Source organism: Tenrec ecaudatus, chromosome 2 (genome assembly GCF_050624435.1).
Source record: "Tenrec ecaudatus isolate mTenEca1 chromosome 2, mTenEca1.hap1, whole genome shotgun sequence".
Lineage (NCBI taxonomy): Eukaryota > Metazoa > Chordata > Mammalia > Afrosoricida > Tenrecidae > Tenrec > Tenrec ecaudatus.
In genome coordinates, this window is record NC_134531.1 from 89,208,358 (window position 1) to 89,233,859 (window position 25,502).

Genomic DNA, 25,502 nt, shown 5'->3' on the forward strand with positions numbered 1-25,502 from the left:
ACGGAGGAAGGCCCTTCGATGACGTGGATGGACACAGTGGCTGTAAAGGCGCTCCAAGTGGAACAGCTGTGACGGGGGCACAGGGCCGGTGATGTTTCGTTCTGTTGTCCTTAGGGTCCCTGTGAACTGGGGCCAACCTCATGGCACCCAACAAGGACAGCACCATAGGAATTATTGTAACATGCCGTGCACCCTACATCTGCCCTACTTCATTCATTTCCTCCCTCGTATGTCCACATTTTGTGTCATTGTAAAATTTTATGTCATCGTAAAAGAAAAAAAACCTTGCATGAGTTTAAAATTGAAGTGAATCGAAAACACTTTAAGGGACACAGATTATTGCCAAAACAGTATCCGTTTTATGACATTGTTTATTTTTAATTCATTTGGCTGCCTTTAAGATATGCAGTTGCACACCTTCTTTGCAAGTTAGTAGCATTTGATGCGGCACACTCTTGAAGACACTCAAATGAATATAAAATTATAGTGAAATGTTGTTCAGGTGTCGTCCTTTTACTTAGTATAACAAATTATAGTTTTTCTGACATGGTGGAAACAGATCTTGTTTGTTTCTTCTTAACAATAAAGTACAGTACACTTGCAGCGTTTGGTTTCCCGTGTTTCTGATGTGGTGGGGCTTCCAGGAAACCAACAGGGAAATCAGAAATAGGCTTCCTGTAAGGGCTGTGAATAAAACTTTGATTTTAAGTGAATTAAAGACACTTAAACTCGATTTTAATTCCTAGTCACTTCCCTTAACATTACTATTTGTGCATGGTGTAAATATTACCTTAGAAGCCTAGAAAATGTAAAAGTAAAATTATAATTAGCTGGTACATTTTTCTTTCCTGACTTTCGCAGAGTCAATGTGGAAAATCAAGTACTGAAATCTGGATATACTAGTCGGGATCTAATTATTTTGGAAAATGATGATCCTGGGGGAGTTTTTGAGTTTTCCCCTTCTTCTAGAGGGCCTTATATTATAAACGTAAGTGTGAAAGAACCCCAGTGCCCCGGCATCACAGCTTCAGGAGAATGCAATGGAAGACTGGAGTATTTGTGATTTCCCCCTTTTTTCTTTTCAGGAAGGAGAGTCGGTGGAACTGCACATCATGCGGTCCAGGGGGGCTCTTGTGAAGCAGTTTCTACACTACCGAGTGGAGCCAAGAGACAGTAATGAGTTCTATGGGAACATGGGCGTCCTGGAATTTCAGCCTGGGGAGAGAGAGATTGTGATCACCTTGCTAACCAGATTAGACGGAATACCAGAGGTACGGGATCTTCTTTGACTCTTGTGCTTTTTCTGAAGGTTGATGTTATCTAAGAAAACAATGTTGTGTATTTGCAAAGAGGTACAAAGGATTGAAAGGCAAGGAAGGATTATACAGTATGTTTTGGGGAAAACAAGTTAAAACACAAAGTAAGACTCATGAAAGTTTAAATGGTGTCTTTTTGTGTGACATACAGAAATATTAATCTGAAACTGTCAATGTGTGATCAGTTTTCATCTTTTCTTGTTTATTGTTAACTTATTTTATGTAATTGCTATGGACTTAATTTTTAATGACAGGGATTTGAACTGACGAAGTGATGCTGTAAAACTGTTTTTAGAGAAGGTAAATTTGATTTATATTAGTGAAACCAAGGAGAATCCTGTTATGTTTACATATCAGTATATATTAGGGGATACCCCCCAAAAACCCGGAATTGTGTTAGGCAGAACAGAGCTTTTTTATACATCCCTGCCCACCCTTACACCGCCCCCCCCCCCCACACCAACTAGGCAAGCATTGAGCAACTTGCTCTGAATTAGTGCACCCAGTGGTGTTGCCTGATTCACTCTGGTCACAGTGAATTTTTTCGGAAAAAGCAGTCTCACTGGAACCTTGTTTTTTTGTGATGGTTGAGAAAACCGTGTGCAGCTGTGAAATGTTGTTTCCTGCTCTGGAAAAATGCCACAGAAACTGTTGTGATGTTGAACACAGCTTACAAGGACAGTGCTATGGGAAAAACTCAAGTGTATGAGTGGTTTTCTCATTTCAAAAAGAGGTGAAATGTGGATTGATGATAAATCTTGCTCTGGACATCGTTAACTTCCCAAAGGATGAACTGCGGACTCGCAGTGCATGTGGAGCTCATTCCACCAGGCCAGACTGTTAATCAAGCTTTCCATTTAGAGGTTCTGAAAAGACTGCATAACAGTGTGAGACCAAAAGAAGCCTGATTTATGGCAGACAGGGGACTGGTTTTGGCGCCATGACAATGGACCTGCTTATGCAGCCATCCCAGTGCACCAGTTCTTGGCAAAAAACAGCATGCCTCTCTTGGCCCATACACCTTATTCACCTGACTTCACTCCATTCGACTTCTTTGTATTTCTGTGAATGCAGAGGGACATGAAAAGAAACAGTGATATGACAATGTAAAAGAGGTGAAGGAAAAATTAGGGAGGTCCTGCCAGCCATTCAAACAGTTAAGTTTGAAAAATGTTTCCCACAATGGAATCGCAGAGTTGAAAAATGTATTAAGTGTAATGGAGAGTAGTTTCAAGTTGATAAGGTTGTTGTGTAAAAAAATTTAAAAATACATATCTTTGAAAAAAATCCATTTTGGGGGATACCCCTTCGTATGAAACTGTTGAACTGAATGTATTTTATTAACTCATAGAGATAAAGGGAGTCCAGTCTTCTCACTCTTTTAGGTTATTGTGATCTTTTACTTTTCCTGTTTTTGCACAATACATGCTGACAGCTATTATTTTAACTGATGGGAGAACGTTAAAAAGATTTTAAAAAATAATATCAGTTCTTTTGCTGTTTACTGCATTGTTTTGAGTAACTGAGTAGACAGATATGCTCGAGTGTATCTGTTCTGAGCACTCCGGCCAGCTCAGCCCTCTGTTCTTCATGTGCTGTGCTCTCTCCAGTTGGATGAACACTACTGGGTGGTCCTCAGCAGCCACGGTGAATGGGGGAGCAAGCTGGGAAGTGCTGCCGCTGTGAACATCACAATTCTGAAAAACGACGATCCTCACGGGGTCATAGGATTTGTTTCTGAAGGCTTAATCATCTTGATAAACGAAAGTAAAGGAGAAGATACCCACAGTGGTAATTTATTCTCCTTCTACTCTACAATTTCCTAAGAAGAAATAAATTAATCTTTATTTTTTATTAACCATGTTCAATTGCCATTCGGCCTTGGAAATTGTCGACAGTTCAGAAATGTGATCTCTTTGACTCTCGTACACGGTTTTTTTCTTACATAGTATTGAGATGCTACCGGTGAAAGCTGTCACGTTTTGACGTCAGCTCACCTTATGAAGCAGAACTCAACCCCCCAGCAATGGGCCCAATCACATGGAGGGACTTTAAAAACGTGGGCAGTGCTAGAGAGCCCTTACAGTCACAAGAAATGAGAAGTAGTTTCTTTCGAAAGCAGTGTTTGGCTAAGTAAGAAAATCACTTTTACAAGTGCAGCTTTGTCTAGCGGCCTATAGCAAATCCCTTTGTAGGATTTCTTGATCCTACCATTTCCACTGAGTACGTTCTGACTTATTGTGACCCCAAAGAGCAAAGTGGGTCTGTTTCTTACAGTTTCAGAAACTTTAAATCTTTACTGAGCAGTTAGTCTCAGTTTTCTTCCACGGTGTGGCTTTCCCTGCCGTATTACAGATCTCCTTGTAGAATGGTGGTGGGTGCATCAAATTAATGAACAGTCTGCTCTTAATGGTGAGTAACCTTTAACATTCCCAAACCATGATAGAAATATTTGGCTCTCTTTATTTGATCCGAAGGAATCCTGGTGGGGTAGTGGTTACTCATCAGGCTGCCTAATCACAGGCGGTGGTTCTAAACCACCCGCAACTCCCGAGGAGAAAGACGGGGCTTTCTACTCCCGTAACCAGTTACAGTCCTGGAAACCCAGAGGAGGTCGCTATGAGTCAGCACTTACTCGATGGCAGTGAGTTGAGTATGGGCCTGCAGTGGTAGGAATAGCCTAATACATTTAAAAAATAATATTTCATCAAATAGTTAACACATTTTTGTATGTGCCTTGTAGACATTTCTGATAAAACTAGGCCTTTGATAGTTAACACATTTTTGTATATGCCTTGTAGACAGTTCTGATAAGACTAGGCCTTTATTTAAAGAACAGTCTTATTTTTTACTTTTACATAATTCAATAATTTCTTAGCCATCTTTTAAAAATTGTTCGATGTATATTCATATGGATTGCGTACTTCTGTATTTCACAGCTGTTTATGATCTCATAAGAAATCGAGGCACCTTTGGTGATGTTAGTGTATCCTGGGTGGTTACTCCAGATTCTACGCAGGATGTGTTTCCCGTCCAGGGGACTGTGGTCTTCGGAGACCAGGAATTCTCAAATAACATCACCATTTATTCCCTACCAGATGAGGTAAATCTTGCACATATAATACCTTGCTTTCTTTGCTTTAGTTGTATAATAATAATTTTTATTAAATAATTTTATTAAATACTTAAATGCCTGATATAACTTTGTTATAGCAGTGTGTAATAAAGAACTCAGATATAAATGTATATGACTAGAGATCAGAGAGATACTCTGTTTTGGTTCCTCTGAAGTCATTTTAACTTCAAGGTGGCAAGTCAGAGACACCGTTTGTTGACTGTGCTTAGGTGTAAATTCAGAGACCCCCGGCTGTGGGACAAGTGGCTGGCCCTGTGACGACAAGGATGCTATTCATCTAGATTTCACAAAGATGTCCCATAGTGCATTTTCAGAGCCATGCCGCATGGGTCGGGTCATGAGACCAAAGAAGATGCTATTGGGTAATGGGAAGCTCATGGTATTGGGTCCAAGAAAGAAAAAAAATGTCCTGAAATTGATTGTGGTGGTGACTGCACAAACCTTTTTAATATATGTAAATGATTAGATTATATGGTACATGCATTACACGCCAATAAAACTGTTAAAATATAATGGAATTTTCTAACACATAAAACAAAACCAAGAGGATGCCATTTGTAAGAGAATTTAGTAACACCAGGAACTGGTGTTTCTTTTCGGAGGGAAAGGACAGCTCTGAGCTCGGGACAGCAAGCATGGTCTGCTCCCTTCTCTAGTGCTTTTCCTCAGGAGAAAGTAAGCCCAGCGCTTTTCGGTTTTGGAGTCAGCAAAAGACCAACTCACATAAAGGATGAGGAAGCTAGCAGTGTCTGCCTGGGTACACTTTTGCCACAACTTGGTGGAATCTCCTCTTGCTATGAAATAGAGAGGAGATCCTAGTGACCCACATGAGGTGACACCCCAGAAAGGGGCTTCAGAGGCCTCCTGGAGCTAGCTGAACTTTCGTGACTATTATGAAGCATGTTCTAAATGAGGATGAAAAGTCATATTTTGCTCCCATTTTTTCTCCTTGTAAACAACATGTGTTTGTAAAGTATTGCTACAAATTCATCTAAACCTTTGTTAAACAAAATATCAAAGTGTGAAACTATTGTTTCTCAAAATATCATCCAACTAGATCTATACACTTCTGAAGGTGGTATGCCCATCTCTGTAACTCCTCCCTGAATGACTACATAACCCTCTTCACTTGATACCTCGTAAATTCTAGCAGTTTGGGCATCCCAAGGACTCAAAGTGTGTCCTTTGACTTGTTCTTTGTTTCTGTTTATTTTGGGAACAAAATAATCTGCAGAGGCAAGGTTAGGTCTGTAGAGTGAAATGTGTGAAGTTTCTCAATGACAATCTCAGTCATTTGATGTTCCTTTTTCACCACGCTTAAAGAACGAGCAGGTGCACTCTAGTCATGGGGGGAAAGAAACAAATTCTAAGCACAGCTTCTCCTCACCAATGTTGGTTTCAATTTTCTTCTAACTTCTTCAGGATAAACCCTTGTGATATTCCTGTGAGCTTTGATAAAATCTATCAAGATTACCCATCTGAAATTCCTCAAATAGTTGCTCTAACCTTCTGAGCTGACCTCTCTATCTTGAATTTAACTGACCCAGTCCATGCTGGACCTTACACCACATGGGTCACAACAAACTCTGGAGAGCCTTAAGAATCATGGGAACTCCAGAGCACGAGATTGTGCTCCTATAGGACTCGTACATGGATCAGGAGTCAGCTATGTAAATAGAACAGGGGAAGGTTGCATGTTTTAGAATCAAGAAAGGTGTGCGTGAGGGTTGTGCCCTTTCACCATATTTCTTCAATCTATGCTGAGAAAATCGTCAGAGAAGCTGGAGGATATGAAGAACAAAGCATAAGGATTGGAGGACAGTTTATTCACAACCTGTGCTAAGCAGATGACAGCTTTGCTTGCTAAAGAGGAGGAAGTCTTGACGTACGTACTGATAAAGGTCAAGGAGTGAGTCCTCTGCTGCACAAGACCTCGTCGAAGTGTTGAATGCAGGGCTGTCACTTTGAAGACCAAGGTGCACCTGACCCCAACCATGGTATTTTCAATGGCTTCAGAGGCACGCGAGGGCTGGACATTGAAAAAGGAAGACTAAAGAAAGATCAATGCATTTAAATTGTGGCACTGGCAAAGAATATTGAAAGTACCCCGGATTGCCAATAAATAAATAAATCCATCTTGGAAGAAGTTCAACCTGAATGCTCCTGAGAGGCCCGGGTGGTGAGCCTTCACTTCATGTACCTTTGACATCAGGAGAGTGCAGTGCTGGAGCAGGCCATCTTGCTCTGTAAACAGAGGAGCAGTGAACAAGACAGGCCCTCAATAAGTTGGCCTGCCCAGGGGCTGCGGCAGTGGGCTCAAACAAGAACAATTGTGCGGAGGCTGCAGGACAGGGGGGCACTCTGTTGTTTGTTGTACATTCGGTTGCCATGAGAACCGACTTGGTGCCACCTGATAACAGCAGCAGATGCCCCCAGCAGCCACTATCTGCTTGGTCCTCATTCACGCAGGCATCCAGAGGAGACGGAGACTGCGTTACTGAGAGAGAGAGCCTCTCAGTGTCACAGAGAGCAGCTGTAGCCATGTACGGAGCGGAGAGGCATGGGGAGACATGTTTTGTTTGTTTGGAATGAACTTTCGCATGCATGAACTGGAACCATAGTAGCAACGATATTCGACTTACTCTATGTTTGCAGTTTTTACAGAAGTGATAAGAGCTTCTAGTTTATGTAAGGCAAATGATCCCTGTTTTCATTAGACTTTATAGTTGTAAAATAAAAGGCTGTTTGGATAAATAATATTAGAACATTTGTTTTCCTTTTTGATCTGAATTTTAATTGAATACAAAAATAAGTTTGAAATATGTAATGAAATTACATGGACAATCACCCGAATTTAAACCTGGATAACACATTTTCTAATAGATTCCAGAGGAAATGGAAGAATTTACCGTTACCCTACTCAATGCCACCGGAGGGGCTAAGATAGGGGATCAAACAACTGCAACGCTGAGGATTAGAAGAAATGACGACCCCATTTTCTTTGCAGGTGTGGTACTGCTATCTGATTTGAGTGATTTTGCATTCTTCCCATCAGTCTATAAATAAGTTAGTTTAAAAGGATGAGTTTTATCTTAAATTTTAGCTACAGTGCATGTAATAATTAGTTAAATATGATTTTATGAGTCATTCAGATGATTCTTTTAAAATTTGAAGTTATTATAATTAAGATTTAGTGGATATATCAATTTAGGCCCCCCCCCTTTTTAAATATCATTATCATTAGAACTATTTTTGCCACTTGAGGCATTTTAAGTTTTATTTGTGAGGTTTTTGGTATCCAATGTTTTCTTAAAGAAAGGTTGTATATACATCAATTTTACTATTGCAGAGACCCTTTAAACTTCTTAAAACTTATTGATTCATATTACTAACCTTCAGTTAACATAACATTGATGGACTGGTTTTCTCAGCAATGGTTAACTGCTTTCTGTTTGAAAAGGATTTTACGTCTAACATAGGAATCAGGTCTATTCCACTGTAGACGCAGTTCTTAAAGAGGGATGCTGTTAACTGCTGAATTTGCTGGCCTCATTCCTTACGGAAGGAGGACTCACAGCGGAGCGGGGAATGGAGTTAAATTTTCAGCCAATAGTGCAGAGCATTTCTTTGGGAACAGCACAGGGGAGATGGGAAATGCAGGCAGGTAGACGTGATTGGAAACTATGTAGGTGACATTGTTTTCCCCTTCCTTTTTGGGTATTTCAGAACCTCGAGTCGTGAGGGTTCAGGAAGGCGAGGCTGCTTCCTTTGCCGTGGTGAGAAATGGCTCTGTTGAGGTCGCCTGCGCTGTGCAGCATGCCACCAGCGATGGCAGCGCCACTGCCAGGGAAGGAGACTTCATACCCATTGAAAAGGGGGCAACTCTTGTGTTCGACGTTGGGAGGAGAGAGCAGAGCATATTGGTATTTGTCAAGGAAGATGATATCCCCGAAACGGATGAGGCCTTTTATATAAACCTCTTTAACTCAACAGGTAAGGGAATCATGTTTTTAAGGTGAAAGTCTGTTATTTCATTGTTTTACTGAGATGCCTATTAGTACTGACTGTTATCTGTGACCCGTTCAGAGCAAGATGATGATCATTATTTTTGGTTGTATTCCTGTGGGATTGGGTGAGAACTGTGTTTGAGGTCGAACCTTCATGTACCTTTTACATACTGGCAATATTGTAAAAACTTTTTCGCAATGTGCCACAAATAGAAACTTACGTAAGTAAGAGAAACCATGGGTAAAAGCACCGAACCTTGAGAACAGAGCTGCCTTTGGCCTTCCTCCAGTTCCTCAAAAGCTTAAGCCATCTTGAAGTGCTTTCCTTCCCTGCGGGGGCTGCTGACTGGTGGGGAGCGGTGTTCCTGAGGTGGCTGACCCAGTGGCTGCTTGGGAGTTCCACAGGGGCAGTGTTGCCCTGCTTTCTAGGGTCGCTGTGCGTCAGAATCGACGCGATGGCAGAGAGTCTTAGTTAACTATAGCTTCTCTTGATATTTATTTTACTCTTTTAGAAATACAAAGATGTTTCCCCCAAATCTTTTGAGAGTTAGTTGCAGACATAATGTACCATCTCCTTCCAGATTCGTTAGTACGTTTTTCCTATAAGCAAAGACATTCTTCTATATCATCATAAACTGACATTTCTGAAAAGTAGGAAGTCAACATTAAACTTCTGATTGCTTTGTAATCCCCAGACCCCATTCAATTTTCTTTACTTGTCCCTTTAATACACATTCTAGCAAAATGATCCACTTCCCATATTGTGTATTGCATTTAATTGCCAGATTCCCTTAATCTCTTCAATCTGGAATAGTTTCTCAGCATAGTATATTACAGGCTAGATAATGTGTAGAATGTCATTCATTTTGGGTTTGTCTGATGTTGCCTTGTGGTTAGCAGACTCCAATTATGCATTATTAACAGGATTTTCACAGAAATGCTGCTGTGTTCTTACCATATCCAATCAGTTGGTACATGATTCTGTTTTATCCCTTTATTGTACTAGTTACCTTTACCATAATTAAGGTGGTGACTCTCAGTCATTTTCACTGTAAAACTACTATTATTTCCCTTATTAATTAATAGCTATTTCATGGTTTTTCTGAAACGTTTTCAGTTATATATTTATCAGTTTTAATGTAGTGGGTCATTTATTTAAAACTGCTATGATCTTGATGACCAAATTATCCTAAATGTGGCCAGTGATAGCCTGTGTGAGATGGGTGCTTTGTCTGTGTATTTACCATTCCTTGAAGGGGATCTGGCAATACTGTTGTGTAAGTTAGTGTTGGATTGCTAACCACAAGGTTGGTAGTTCAAACCCACCAGGTGCTCTGAAGGATAAATATGAGGATTTCTGCGCTCATAAAGATTTACAACCTTGGAAACCCTGTGTAGAGTAGCTAAGAGTCAGAATTGACTCGCTGGCCGTGAATTTTTCGGTATCACTGGAGATGTCCGAGCTTATCTTATACTTTCTCAATCCCGACACAATCATTTCTCCAAGCACTAGTTCTGATTAGTGAAAATCAGAATTCAATCATTACATATTGAAAGCAAAAGGTCATTATAAAGACATGAAAGAAGATATCCAAGTGGATGTACAAAGAAACTCCAAAACGAAGGTAATGCTGAAGTCAAAGAGCTGAACAGGAAATTTCAAAGGACAGCTCGAGAAGACAAGTGTGCCTATGATACTGAAAAGTGCAAAGACCTAGCGGGAGCAAATCACAAAGGAAGAAATTCACAGCATATCTTAAACTGAAAGAAATTTTAAAAAATCAAGCTTCAAGTTGGAATATTAAAAGTTTGTATGGACAAAATATCAGATGATGCAGGAAGTATCAAAAAAAGATGGAAAGAATACACAGAGTCACTGTACCAAAGAGAACTAGTCGATGTTCCACCGGTTTAAGATATGAGCAGCCAGAAGCAACAAAGCCCAAATGGAAGAAGCACACCTGCCTGTGTGATCATCAGGTGTAGATGGGATCAGGTATCAGACATCTAAGACCCAGAGTAATATCATACCCATGAATGGGGGCAGGGATGGGATGGAGACCCAATGCCCATCTGTAGACAATTGGACATCCCCTTACAGAGGGCTCACAGGGAAGAGATGAGCCAGTCAGGGTGCAGTATAGCACTGATGAAACACAGCTTTCTGCTAGCTCTTTGGTGCTTCCTTCCCCCCACTATCATGACCTTAGTTCTATCTTACAAATTGGATTAGACCAGAACATGCACACTGCTACAGACAAGAGCCCACAACACAGGGAATCCAGGGTAAATATGGGAGAGTGGGGGGAGAATGGAGGAACCGATCAAAAGGATCAACCTAGAACCCCCTTCCAGGAGGATGAATAATGGAAAAGTGGGTGAGGGGTGACAGAGGACGATGTAAGATATGGAAAAAACAATCTATAACTTATCAAGGGTTCGTGAGGGAGGATGGGTGGGGGAGAGGGGGAAGAAGGGGGAGTTGATATCAGGGCCTCAAGTGGAAGAGAATGCTTTGAAAATGATGATGGCGACATATGTGCAAATGTGCTTGACACACTGGATGAATGTGTGGAATGTGATAAGAGATGTAAGAGCCCCCAATAAAAGTATTAAAAAATAGGAGCAGCATATGAGTAAGAACTTAGGGTATTTAAGGAAGAAGTTCAAGGTTCACTGGAAACATTGGCCCAAAACAAGGCGCTGGGAATTAATAGAGTACCAATTGAAATGTTTCAACCAGGCAATTAAGCACTGGCAGTACTCATTTTTCTATGCCAAGAAATTTGGAAGACAACTACTTGACCAACTGAAGGAGATCCACATTTGTGTCTCTTCCAAAGAAAAGTGACACAACAGAATGCTCAAATTATAGAATACTGTCAGCCGTATTGCATGCAAGCATAATTTCGCTGAAGATCACTCACTAATAGTTTTAGCAGTACATTGACGGGGAGTTGCCTGACATTCACATGAAGACATGGAACAGGGGATATTATTGTTTATGTCAGATGGATCTTGCCTCATGACAGAGAATACCAGAGAGATACTTACTTGTATTTCATGTACTGTGCAGCGGCATTTGACTGTGTGGCTCATAGAAAACTATGCATAGCTTTTAGAAGAGTGGAAATGCCAGGATGTTTCATTGTGCTCTTGCAGAACCTGCGTGGTTCAAGAAGTTGTGTGAACAAAAGAGATAGTGCTTGGTGCAAAATCAGAAAAATATTGTGCGACAGGTTGTGTCTTCTCATCAGACTCGTTCAATTTGTATGCTGTATCCATGAGGGAGGCTGGGTTACATGAAGAATCCAGCATCAGAATTGGAGGGAGGCTTATTAACACCTGGCAACATGCAGACGAAAAATGTGCTTGCTGAAAGTGAGGAGGACTTTGGGTATTTGCTGATGAAATCAAGGATTTTAGCCTTCAATATGGATAAGAAAACAAGAATACAATTGAACCAATAAATAACATCATGATAAACAGATCAAGGATTGAAGTTGTTAACGATTTCGTCTTGCAAGAATCCACAACGTTCCGCGTGTTGTGGGAACACAGTGGAGAGGCACTTCACTAAGGCACAGTTCTTAGAAGAACTGTCACGAGAGCTGCATCCTGTGGAATGACCACGCAGCGAGCAGAGACGAGAAGGGCTTTTGCGTGCATAGGAACTGCACCTGGGAGTGGAACAGAGACACGCAGGCAAGTCCGGTGCTAGCTGGCTCTGCAGGGAATGGGAGTAGAGCGGATTCAAGTTCAATGCGGTAGAGATTTCTTAGTTCATCGTGTGACCAGATCAAATGCTGTTCCATAAAGGTGGCGATCTAAGGAAAGCCTCAGCACGGCTTCCAGTCACCATGGATGAGAATTGTTTCACTTTCTGAGATAATCCTTCCATTGTTTTATGATCAAGACATGACCTTACATTTTTTGAGTTAGAAAATTATTTGTTTTGTTATCTCAATAGCTGTAGAAGCAAGCATTCTATTGTGACAAGTATTTCAGATATCTTTCAATAATGTAGTTCCTTTGTAGTGTTTTCTTAGTGGCAGGAATAGGAACTTTTTCTCATTTAATTTATTGAGGTAACTATCTCCTCTTTATATATGTTTGTGCGTGTATATGTGCATGTGTGTACTCTTATTTATCCAAAGATATATATAAAATAACTTTGAAACATGTTACGAAATATCACTGGAGAAATAGAGCAGAATTTTGTATTTATTCAGTGTCTGTCAGTAAGGAAATTATTGTTGAAATTTTGAGTTTCATTGTAAACTATTTCTTCACTTAAAATATATAAATGTAACAGTAGCCTAGTGATCTTTTTAATATTTCTCTCTCTTTTTTTATTAATGTAGGTGATACAGTAGTGTATGAATATGGAGTAGCAACAGTGATCATTGAAGCTAATGATGATCCAAACGGTATTTTTTCCCTTGAGCCCATAGACAAAGCAGTAGAAGAAGGAAAGACAAATGCATTTTGGTAAGTCGAGATGGCTAAGATAAATTTGGGTTTGCATAAAATGTTAAAACTTTTTATTGAATTCACATGTTATGAATCTTTCATAACTAAAAAATCTTCCATAATTCAAAAGAATCTTTTATGATTAAAATTTTTCAAAATGGAATTGTTTCTATGGTGAGAATAAACTGTGAAGCTTTTTATATTTTTGACACTTGTTTAAAAATATGAACATGTCAGCTACTAATCATAAATTATTTTCCCCATTTTCTTTACCTTAAAATTTTTTTCTTTGTCCGGCTTGAGAAACTATATATATATATAGTCTTTAGGAACTTTTTTTCTCAAATGGAAGGCAACTCTCTTAACCCAATGTTATCTTTTAGAGATTATTTACTAATTCCAAAATAAATATTTTATATTGGGTTTAGATTTAGTTTTCCTATTTGGATTTTTCCTAGTGACTTTTATGATTGTTTATTTTTTATTTTATGATTTTTAACAATACTCTTTCCTTTGTATTATTTTTTTTGTTTAGTAGGACTGGCTAGTTGTTTTATATAAGGATCATAGGAAAAGGGTATTTCTCAAATAACACAAGAAGCTCTCAATAGAGTCAGACTTGCTATTTACAAGCTTTTTATAAAAACACTTCTCTTTAATTTTTCATGTAGGATTTTGCGGCACCGAGGACACTTTGGCAATGTTTCTGTGGCTTGGCAGGTGTTTCAGAATGAATCTGCTTTGCGGCCTGGACAGGAGTTCTATGAAACTTCAGGAACGGTGAACTTCATGGATGGAGAGGGAGCAAAACCAATAATTCTGCATGCTTTTGCAGATAAAATTCCTGAGTTCAATGAATTTTATATTTTAAAACTTGTGAATATATCAGGTGGAGTAGTTTTTTTTCTCATTTATTTTACTATCTGAGAAAATGAAATGAAATGATACGGGGCTCATATTTGAACTCCTCCGGCACCCAAAAGGCAGAGAGGTCAGGCATGCCTCCACCCTCGATCCCTTCTTATACCCTCTGGCATCAACTGTTTCTCCCAGAGCACTCTACTTCCCCGGCTGGGTTCAATAATTAATTGCAGTGGCCACATATAACTCATAAAAACCACCTGCTCACAATTAGGTGGTTTATTAGGGAAATTAACAGGTTACTATCCAGGTGAGAAATGCGTAGGCTATAGGCGTTCCGTGAGGATAGTTTCTTCTCTGCGGTGCCCATAGGCAGGCCTTTCTCTGACCTCGAGCCTCTTGGCTTGCAGCAGCGGTACAAAGCGCTGTTAGCACTGCCAGTACAGTTCAAACAGGCTTGCCACTCCAATGCAAGCCCCAGACCCAGCTCCGTTGGTCAACAAGATCCAGCTACCCCAGTTGAGTGGACAGAGACCCTCGATTCTACAGGTCAGCCCCCTTCCCAGAAAACCGAAAACCAAACCCAGTGCCACTGAGCTGATGCGGACCCTGTGACCTTCTAGTAGAACTGCCCCCCCCTGTGTTTTCAGAATTGTAATTGCTTACAGGAGTGGAAAGCCACGTCTTTCTCTTGAAGAGCTCTTTCTCTCACAGAGTGGCAGGTGGTTTAGAACTTCAGACTTTGAGGTTAGCCATCAGGCAGGTAACCATTGCTCCACCAGAGAAGAACTCAGCTCTATTTGTTCTGGGGGTTGGAACATTCACCACTCTGTCTCAGCTTCTCGATCTTGATTCTGTTGCTATTCCTTTGCCATGCTTCTGATGTCAAAGCTCTCTCCGGGTTCAAGGAGGGTCGAGGCACAGGGACCTTGGGTTGCAAAGTGCATGCTCCACTTCTGGCTCTTCTCTTCCGCTGGCCGTGTGCTGTCCCCTTCCTACTTCTGAGGTAGCCCTGTCTACTCAGGAGAAGGGCAATCACAATGAACACTGTTACCAAGCACTCATAACTGAATCATAATGTACCAGGGTCTTCCCCACATTACTACCCAGACTCATTAGGAAAACGATGATTGGTATAAATAACAATGACTATGGCTTTAGAAAGGCCATATTAAATTATTCACTACATTGCATCACCAAATTTTTATATTTTAGTTAAATAATTGCAACAGTATGGGAAATGCAATGAAGAACTTAATATCTTGACTATCTGATTTTAAGTATTAAATATATGTTCTTGATCTACTTTCAAAATAAATATAGAATCAGTAACATCTCATGATTTTTGTACTAGCATCCTGGTGTGCCACCACCTGTGTGTCAGTGTGTTGTGGTATTGGAAGCCATGTCACTGGTATTTCAAATACCAGTAGGTTCACCCAAAGTGAACAGATTTCAGCAGAGCTTCCTAAATACAGACAATGAAGAAGGAATAAGCTGTCCACTTCAGAGGAATTGGCCACTGAAAATCTTATAAGCTCCAACTCACTGCCATAGATTCAATACTGATTCATAGCGACATTATAGGACAGGGTAGAACTAACTGCCATTGTGAGTTTCTGAGATTGTAACTGTTTAGGGGAGTAGACAGCTCTTCTGAGGAGCTGCTAGTAGTTTTGAACTGCCAACCTTGCAGGTCACAACCCAACAAGCAACCAACTCGCCACCAGGGTTCTTGCTAAAAACCTTATGGATAGCATCAAAATGTCATCAGCTACTGAAAACCTAATAAATAGAGGCAGGACAGTGTCAGTGTTAGTACAATGTGAAAATGCAGAAGTTGGAAACAAAGATTCAAGATGAGCTCCTCATGTAAGCAGGCGTTCAAAATATGACTGAGGAAGAGCTAACTTCTCAAAGTAGAGCTGATCATAATGATGGGGTTGAAGAAAGGTTGGCAGAGTAAAGCCTTCTTTACCTTTAATTGCTGTTGGGGCACTGTTAAAATGAGGAAAAACATCAGTTCATCATAGGAATATGGAATGAATGAAGTATGAATGTATGAAACTAGGAAAATTAGAAGTCACAAAAATGCAATACATAATCAGTATTCTAGGTATTAGTTGAAATGGACTATTGGCCATTTTGAAACAGACAATCATGGTTTACTTGGTCAGGAATGACAGATTCCAGAGAATGGCATTATGTTCATCATCATAAAGGATATTTCAAGACCCATCTTGAAATTCAATGCTGTCTGTGATAGGGTAAGTCTATCTGCATTCAACTAAATCTAGTCAATAAAATTATTGAATTGTATGCACTAAAATTTGTGATGCAGAAATTGAAGAATTTTACCAATGTCTTCAGTCTAAAGTTGATAAAACATCCAATCAAGACGCATTGATAATTATTAAGATAATTAAATTATTCAAGGGGGACATCAAGAACATTGTTCATGAAGAGAGCAAAAGGTCATTAAAAAGACAAAAGAAAAGATCAAAGTGGATGTTAGAAGAGACTCTGAAACTTGCTTTTCATTATAACAGAGCTAAGAGAAATGGAAGAAATGCTGAAGTCAAAGAGCTGTAAACAAAATTTCAAAGGGAAAGTCGAGAAGCAAACTCAGATATTGGAATGAAATATACAAAGATCTAGAATTAGAAAACCAAAAGGGGAAGAACTTGCCCAGCATATTTTAAAGAACTTGAGAAAGACATTCCAGCCTTGAGTTGCAGTGTGGAAAGATTCCTTGGGAATTATATTGGACAATGCAGGGCCCATCATGAGAGGATGGAAAGAATACACAAAGTCACTGTACCAAAGAGAACTAGTCAACATCCACCATTCCAAGAGCTGGTCTCTGAGCAGGAACTTATGGTGCCAAAAGAAGACGTTTAAGCTTCACTGAAAGTATTAAGCAAAGAAGGCTCCAGGATTTGAAGGGAAGCCAGTTGAAAGGTTTCAACAAGCCGATGAAGCACAGCTAGCGCCCATTCATCGATGCCAGGACATTTGGAAGACAGCTACTTGGCCAACTGACTGGAAGAGATGAATATTTGAACCTCTTCCAAAGAAAGGTGACACAACAGAATGTTCAAGTCAGAGGACAACACCGCTGATGATGCATGGAAGCAAAATTTTGCTGAAGATCATCCAATAACGGTAGCAGCAATACACTGATGGGAGGTTGGCTTGATGTTCAGGCCAGGCCCAGAAGGGGATGTGGAACAAGGAGTCATTGCTGATGTCAGACAGACCTTGACTGAAAGCAGAGAATATTAGAAAGATGTTTACTTGTGTTTTATTGACTGTAGTGGTATTTTGTTGTGTGGATCATAACAAACTGTGCGTACCCTTGAGAAGAAAGAGAACTCCAGAACACTTGGGTGCTTGGGTGGACCTTGTAAATGGATCAAGACGCAGTTGTGGGAAGAGAGTAATGGAGTACTTCATGGTTGAACATCGAGAAAGGAGTGCGTGAGGGTTGTATCCTCTCATCCTACTTAGTCAATCTGTGTGCTGGTCAAATACTTTGAGAGGCTGGATTATATAAAGAAGAATGCAGCGTCAAGGTTGGAGGAAGGCTTAGTCACCTGAAATCTGTAGATGATGTCGCCTCGCTTGCTGAAAATGAGGAGGACTTGAAGCACTTGCTGATGAAGATCAAGGATTTCAGCCTTCAGTGTGGATCACAGCTCAATGTAAAGACGACCCAAATCCTCGCCTCTCGAGCACTAGATAAAATTATGAGAAATGGAGAAAAGTTTGATATTGTCAAGGATTTTATCTTGATTGAATCCACAACCTATTCCCAAGGAAATATCAGGCAAGAGATCAAGCTGTGCATTATAGGAGGCAAATATGCTGCACAAGACTTCTTTAAAGTTTTGAAAAGCAAGGTGTTACTTTGAGAATTAAGATAGGCCTGACCCATGCATTGGTATTTTCAGTTGCTTCACATGCATATGAAAGTTAGATAGTGAAATTTGAACTATAGTGTTGGTGGAGAATATTGAAAGTACCATGGACTGCCAAAAGAACAAACATCTGTCTGTGAGGAAGTCTAGCCAAGAAGGTTTCTTAGAAGCAAGGTTGGCAAGACTTAGTCTCATGTTCTTTGGACATGTTCTCAGTGGGGGCCAGTCCCCAGGGAAAGACATCATGCTTTGTAAAGTGGTGGGGCGGCGAAAAAGAGGAGGACCTTTGACCAGATGGATCAACTCAGTGGCTGCATCAGCGGGCTCAGGCATGAGAATGTTTGTGAGGATGGCGCAGGACAGGGCAGTGTTTGATTTTGTTGTGTACATAGGGTTGTTATGAGTTGGAACTAACTCAGTTGCTACAAAGAGCATCCTGGTGTGAGCCACCAGCATGGTATCTCTCAACCCTTCCACTTTTGTATTACTATAGTGGCCTCATAAGTGGTTTCCCATGTCCCTTCTTCCTCTCAGTGTACATGCACAACACAGTAGCCTGAGTAGTGTCCTTACCCCCATTTTTTCTTGTGAATTAATTGGGGTTTTATATGTCAGATCATCTTTTTTTTTTAATTCAGCAAGTTAACCCCCCCCCCCCAATAAGCTTCCCCCCCCCCTCTGCCCCATTTCTCTCTCGCAGTATATTATCTTCCCTTCACCAAAGGTAGCACATCTCCCCTCTAGACCAGGGTTTCCCCAGGTGGGAATGACCGCTGCCTCAGGGGATGGCAGAATTATCTAGGGAGGGGGGCTGCAAAAGCAGATAACTGCATTGTGTCCTGGAGATATGGCTATAGTACAGAAGTTTTAGTCCTGGATGGTGGGAGGCTAAGGGATTTTTTGTTTCTGCTGAAAAAGGGCCAGTAGCCCAGAAGCACCTGGGAACCTGTGGTCTCTCCCTTCTTTTCCGCTCCTTCCCTTCCCACCCCCAACAGCCACTGAAATCTTTCTTCTGAACTGAACATTATTTTCCTGATTTTTAAAACACACTCCTACAAAGTGAAAGATACATCAATGTATCAGTGTTCATTTTGTGATCTGAGCATGCTTGTCTTGTGAAACTGACACGAGTACGTAGTTTTTTCCCACCTCAAATATCTTCAGTCTGACAAAACATTTTGTCGAAAAGAAGTACAGATTGACAAAACATTTTGTCGAAAAGAAGTCATGGTAATAACTGGTGCTATCAATTAATTTCTACCACAAAGATGACAGAAATGAGACTGGAGCGTGGTCTTTGATATCATGCCCCTAAGAATGTAGCAAAAAGCCCTTGTTGTTGTTATCTGTCACCGAGTCAGTTTTGACCCACTGTGGCCCCGTGTGACAGAGTAGAGCCCGCCCACAGTTTTCTGTCATGTCAGGTCACTACTGCAACGAGACCCCACATTGCCTGGTCAGATCATCTCTGTGATCACTGGCAGGTTCGAGTCCACTGTGTGACCATTACCTTCCAGCGCTGTATCACACCATGCTCTCATGGGATCCATAGACTTTCAGTGGCCAACTTTCAGAAAGAGACTACCAGAGCCTTTCTGCCTAATCTTTTTGAGTCCAGAAGTTCTGATGGCGCCTCTCCACTATATGTAAGCCTGCTGGTCTTTGAAATAGCAATGGCATAAGTTCCAGCCCCATGGCAGTGTGCAAGCCAGCACAATATGACAAGCTGACAGATGGGTGGTGGCATCACCTTAGGCTGGGAAGTAACTCAACATGTGTTTTCTCATGTATTATGCATTCTCTGATTACAGGTGGTTCCCCGGGTCCTGGGGGCCAACTAGCAGAAACAAATCTCCAGGTAACTGTAATGATTCCGCTGAATGATGACCCCTTTGGGGTTTTCCTCTTGGACCCAGAGTGTTTGGAGAGAGAAGTAGCAGAAGATGTGCTCTCAGAAGACGATATATCTTATGTAACCAACTTCACTATTTTGAGGCAACAGGGCGTCTTTGGTGATGTACGAGTAGGATGGGAAGTTCTCTCCAGCGAGTTCACGGCTGGTTTGCCTGCAATGCTGGACTTTTTACTGGTTGCTCAGTTCCCCAGCACTGTGCATTTACAACCTCACATGCGGCGGCACTATAGTGGAGCCGATGCGCTGTACTTCAGTGGACACCAGGGTGCCTTTGGGACGGTGAACCCTAAATACCATCCATCTAGGAACAACACAATTGCCAGCTTCACGTTTTCAGCTTGGGTCTTGCCTGATGCCAACACAAATGGATTTATTATAGCAAAGGATGATGGGAACGGAAACATCTACTATGGGGTAAAACTCCACACAAACGAATCCCATGTGACACTTTCCCTTCATTACAAAACCCTGGGTTCCAACGTCACGTACATTGCCAAGGCGACTGTTAGGAAATATTTGGAAGAACATGTTTGGCTTCATCTCCTAATTATCTTGGACGATGGCATACTTGAATTTTACCTCGATGGAAATGCAATGCCCCGAGGAATTAAGAGTCTTAAAGGAGAAGCCATTATGGATGGTGAGTGTCTTCTTCATAATCAGGACACTAGTTCCTATTTAAAAACAAACAAGCTTTCAGTTATTTAAAAACTGTACTTTAATTAAATTCCTTTGCTGTTCCTTCATATCTGCTTTAATTTCTATTTACATTCATTCAACCGCAAATCAAATAGTACATTAAACTAAATAAAAGATGAAAAGCAGAAAAAGTGTTACCCTCCTAGCATTCCTGATAAGGCAGCTGAAGATTTTATTTACCCTGATAGATGCAAAGCAAGCTTGCGTTAGGAAAAAAGTAATAGTTTTAAGGAGCAAACACAAAAGAAAAGCCCATATTTCAGATGTTACTCCAGATAATCCACTGAAATCATACTTGTGCTATCGTGGTAAGTTCAGACTCACACAAGAAAAGTACTGTATTAATCACAACAGATCCTATGGGACAGTCATATGCTTTTGCATTGGTTTGTTCATGTCTACTCCTATGGGGAAAAAGTAGGTGTTTGAACATTGATATTTCATTTCAGAATAAATCAGTCTCAAAATCTTTTCCTCATAAATTCATCATTTCTCAGGGGAATAATCTTAGATCTAGTCCTCAGAAGGCTAGGAATCTCATGGCTAATTGAATATCCAAAGTAAGTCCCATATTAAATATAAAATCCAAGCCTCAGTATCTAACACTACATAAGAGGCATCTTGTTTATAATCATTGACCAGTTGTTGTAAAGAATGTTGAATTTATGCAATATCATGCATGCATCAGTCTTCACCTCCCACGTTATCTCCTCTCTCAAAAATAGTGTAGGCAAATCCTTGGAGGATTCAGTTTGGTTAAGACCACAGAGGTGGGGGAGGGGGAATAAGTTTCTAAAATCTGATTCAAGTTCAATAATTAATGCTTTACATTGCTAATTACAGTTGGTTTATTCTGTAAGGCTTATAAATCTTATCAAGCCAAATTACAAGCATGTATAAACCAAAAGCACCACGTATAAAATAAAAATATATGCTAAAAAAGTTCATTTTAAAGAAAATGATCAAGTGATGAAAGAAAAGTACTTAAGTCCTTTTATACACCTATCCTGGAATCATAACGAACCCTCCTAGACTAGTGCTATTGACATCATATATTTAAACGGTGTGGGAATTTTTACAAATAGCTATAGAGTGAGCCATACTGCATGGGTGTGTGATTTCTGTCTGTGACATTAATGTAGCACGCAACATTTTCACAGTCATCATATGGACATACATTTATGGAACAATTTCTGAATAAACTTGCCACGGATGGGAAATTCATTCCACTTAATGAATGTTCAATTAGGAAAACTGTATTTGCCTGGGTGCTTTCTATGCAGAAAAGTTGCCGTGTTTGCCGATATTGCTGGCAGTACTAATTTTGAAACCGTTTTAACTGTGGGGTAGTTTTAGCCAACCAATCACCATACAAATGATTGGGAATGTTGCATTTCTTTAAACAAAGCTAGGTATCAAACCAAGTTCACGATAAATTCTGTGCTGAGTGATGTAGAAATGAAAAAGTCCCTAAAATTTGCATACGAAGTTGTTTCTATCGAGCCATCTTTGCGTTTCTACATTCACTATGTCAGTAGTTTGGATAAAGAAGAATCCTGGTTCCACGGCAGCTTTTTCACTGAGATCTCACAACTGTATTTCACTCCAGACGAGTTTCTCACAGGTCCTGCCTCCATTTTCACAAATTTTAATGTCTTGCATATAAGTATAATAGAAATAATTACAGAAAATTTATTGTGCAAATGTACATAATAAAGGTTCATGTATGTTTTGTTATTTTTCTGGCCAGAAATGTGATTTGACTGATTGATGGATCTAAGGACAGCATCTAAATTAAAGAGTTAATCTCTTTAGGTCAGAATATTATAATAACATGAATGATCTCAAACGAACACCAGATTCACTGCCATTGCGTTGACTGTGCCTCATAATGTCCCTCGAGGGACACAGGCGACCTGCCCCGTGCGTTTCCGAGGCTGTCACTCTTTATGGAGGTAGAAAGTTTCACCTCTCTTTCACGGAGCGGGCTCTGCAATTCATCGTCCAAAGTGCCAACCACCATGCCACCCGGGCTCCTCACGGACTCGTTCTTAAAATTCACTCCAGGACAACAAAGACCACGGCTGCTCTCTGGGGCTGGTTCTCACCCATCGTGGCCACTTAGAGAGTTTTCGAGCCTTTTGTAAATCTTCCTCTTATGCAAAGGGTTACTTACTGAGGAGTACTTTTTCATAAAATTGCTTTCTAATTCATATTTGAAATCTCAAATGCCAGAATTGTGGAAATGGTAACAGTCTGACCTGGCTCTCCTTTTAGGTCCTGGCATTCTGAGAATTGGGGCAGGGATGAATGGCGATGACAGATTCACAGGTTTGATGCAAGATGTGAGGTCTTATGAGCGGAAACTGACCCTGGAAGAGATTTACGAACTTCATGCCAGGCCTGCAAAGAGTGACTTACACCCCATTTCTGGATACATGGAGTTCAGACAAGGAGAAACCAACAAATCATTCATTATTTCTGCAAGAGATGACAACGAAGAGGAAGGCGAAGAATTGTTCATTCTTAAGCTTGTCTCAGTGCAAGGGGGAGCTCGGATTTCTGAAGAAAACACTACGGCGAGATTAATAATTCAGAAAAGTGACAACGCCAATGGCTTATTTGGTTTCACGGGAACTTGCATACCAGAGGTAAGCGGGTGTGTGGAGAATTTTGATAGTTGGAAAAGTATTGTAGGTGGATTCTCAATTTGAAAGTATCTCTGCTCTGGTAAGCTTGCATGGTGTTCGACTCTAATCCTTAAACAGTGATAGAGACAGTGGTTTCAAATATAAATGACATGGTGGCTGCTCTTGGAAGTTTCCAGGTGGAATCAGAAGCTTAATGAGCCGATAGAAGTGATAGCTAAGCAAATCAAATGTTAGCAAAGAGCTTCACAGTTAATGCAGTCCACAGGGCTCACAGGGAATACAACGCATGTAATTTATTATTTGGGGCTACCATTTTGGATAGTGTATCAGGAAAAAAGAATAATGCATATTGAAAGCATGTGGGAATCATTGTAATGGAAAAAAACAGTTGAAATATGTTTTAGAGTGTTTCCACATTTGAAAAACACATTAAATAGGTATTGCAGCATTTCTCTGTGTTGGCTATGAATATTTCTCATCAAACTTCTTGGCCAACTTAATTCATCAGACCTTATCTTAACTTCCTTATCACTTCTTTCCCAGTAATCCGAGAGCCCATGAAACGCCTCCACAGGTGTTCTATGTGACAGTAACAGCTCCATTTCCAGGAGTGGGTGCCAAAAACGAGAGGCTTTCCTTTGGCAAGCGGACACCAACATGCTTATGTGTATACATGTAAATTAAAGTGATTCAGGAAAGTATCCGTAAGAAAAGCTTTTAAAATGTTTAGATGGTAGGTCTCATTGTAGTGCAGTCTGAAGGAGCTGGCTCTCTGAAGTGTTTTACTGCTTCTCTTGCCATTTGTGTCACGCAGAAGAGATTTTGGAATGTTTGTCTTTTCCATTCCAGGAAATGAGCACCTCACACGTGGAAGCACACATGCTATACAAATCAACAACTGAAAGAAAAATAATTATTTTTATTTAAACTGACAAGGCTTCTAAATACAAATTCAGTCATCAGAGAAATTTAACATGCTAAGTTTTATGCAGTGTTCTCTGATTATTTATAATATTGGTTCATCCGGTATTGATTATTACTCCTTGCAGCCTCCAGGTGAGAAAGTGAAGCTTGGTTGTTGTCGTCTTTAGGGGCCCTCGAGTCGCTTCTGACCCCCAGGGGCCGGCCTGTGCACACCAGCATGAACACTGCGCCATTCTGGCCCATCCCGACTTGGTCCTCTGCCTGAGCCTAGTGTTGCTGCCGCCGTGCCAATCCATCACCTTGGCACCTTCTTGTTTTTTACTGTGCTTCCGCTTAACTGAACATGATGTCCTTCTGTAGGCACTGGTCTCTCCTGACAACATGTACAAGATATGTAAGACAGAGCCGTGCCGTTCTTTTTTATTATTATTTTATTGGGGGCTCGTGCAGCTCTTATCACAATCCATCCATACACACGTGCCAAGCACATCGGTACACTTCTTGCCATCATCACTCTCAAAACATGTTCTTTCTACTTGAGCGCTTGGTATCAGCTCTTCTTTATTTTCCCCTCCCTCCCCCACTCCCCCTCCCTCATGAACCCTTGATAATTTATAAATTATTATGATTTTTCATGTCTTACACTGAATGCTGTCTCCCTTCACCCACTTCACCCAGTTTTCTGTTGCCCATCCCCCTGGGGGGGTTATATGTAGATCATTGTGATCAGTTCCCCCTTTCTCCCCCCACCTTCCCCTTATACCCTCCTGGTCTTGCTACTCTCATTACTGCCCTTGAAGGGATTATCTGTCCTGATTCCCTGTCCCGCCTTTGGTGGGACAGTCCCGCTTTCTAACAATTTTCCCCAAGTCCGCGGCGTTTTTAAAAAGTCCCAAATTTTGGAAAGAATGCACAACAAGCTAGGGTATGCGGTTTTCGGCTGCCGTGTGGCTATTTCTCCAGGATATGCGTTTTATCAATGGTGTCCCGCTTTACCAATGCTAAAATCTGGTCACCCGTGTACATGCTCTGATCTAGTTGGATTTGCAAGGTAGACCTGGGGTTCTGATCGTGGTGGGGAGGAAGCATTAAAGACTAGAGGAAAGTCGCATGTTTCACCGGTGCTTTTAGTGCGCCCAGGCTGGCTCATCTCCTCCTTATGACCCTTCTGTAAGGGGATGTCCAATTGTCTACAGATAGGCCTTGCTATTCTTGTTTCGTGTGATTTCTGGGTATTCCATCTGGACAAGTTCATGTCTATAATGACCTTTTGTGTTGTTGGAAAAAAGATATTTGCTAGGAGCAGGTCATTGGTTTTGTGAAATTTTCTTGTTTGATCAATTTTATACAGAAGTTATTGGTTGAATTTCTCAATTTCTTCATCACTAGCTTTTGTGGTACAGACAGCATTGTACCTCATGATGGATTTTCCAATGTCCTTTAACAAGGAATGCCACGCCATTCCCCTGGATTGTGTTATTCTGAGCTTAGTAAATCCTATGACTTTCTGATTCAAAATGGCCAACACCAGGCCATTTCAGCTCACTCATGCCTAAAATATTAAGTTTTATGCATTTTTTCATTTTTGATGACTTCTTGT

General features: G+C 40.7%; 1 protein-coding gene across 1 annotated transcript in view; it reads left to right on the top strand.

Annotated features, from left to right (window-relative positions):
* The window catches only part of ADGRV1 (adhesion G protein-coupled receptor V1), a 724,059-nt gene that overhangs the window by 109,816 nt on the left and 588,741 nt on the right, over window positions 1-25,502 (top strand). The window contains exons 14-23 of the mRNA XM_075542665.1: window positions 862-988; window positions 1,086-1,271; window positions 2,927-3,107; window positions 4,256-4,419; window positions 7,336-7,459; window positions 8,179-8,445; window positions 12,824-12,950; window positions 13,604-13,821; window positions 19,525-20,268; window positions 22,605-22,978. Of these exons, the coding sequence (XP_075398780.1) occupies window positions 862-988; window positions 1,086-1,271; window positions 2,927-3,107; window positions 4,256-4,419; window positions 7,336-7,459; window positions 8,179-8,445; window positions 12,824-12,950; window positions 13,604-13,821; window positions 19,525-20,268; window positions 22,605-22,978 (2,512 nt within the window). The remainder of the gene's footprint in view (window positions 1-861; window positions 989-1,085; window positions 1,272-2,926; window positions 3,108-4,255; window positions 4,420-7,335; window positions 7,460-8,178; window positions 8,446-12,823; window positions 12,951-13,603; window positions 13,822-19,524; window positions 20,269-22,604; window positions 22,979-25,502) is intronic.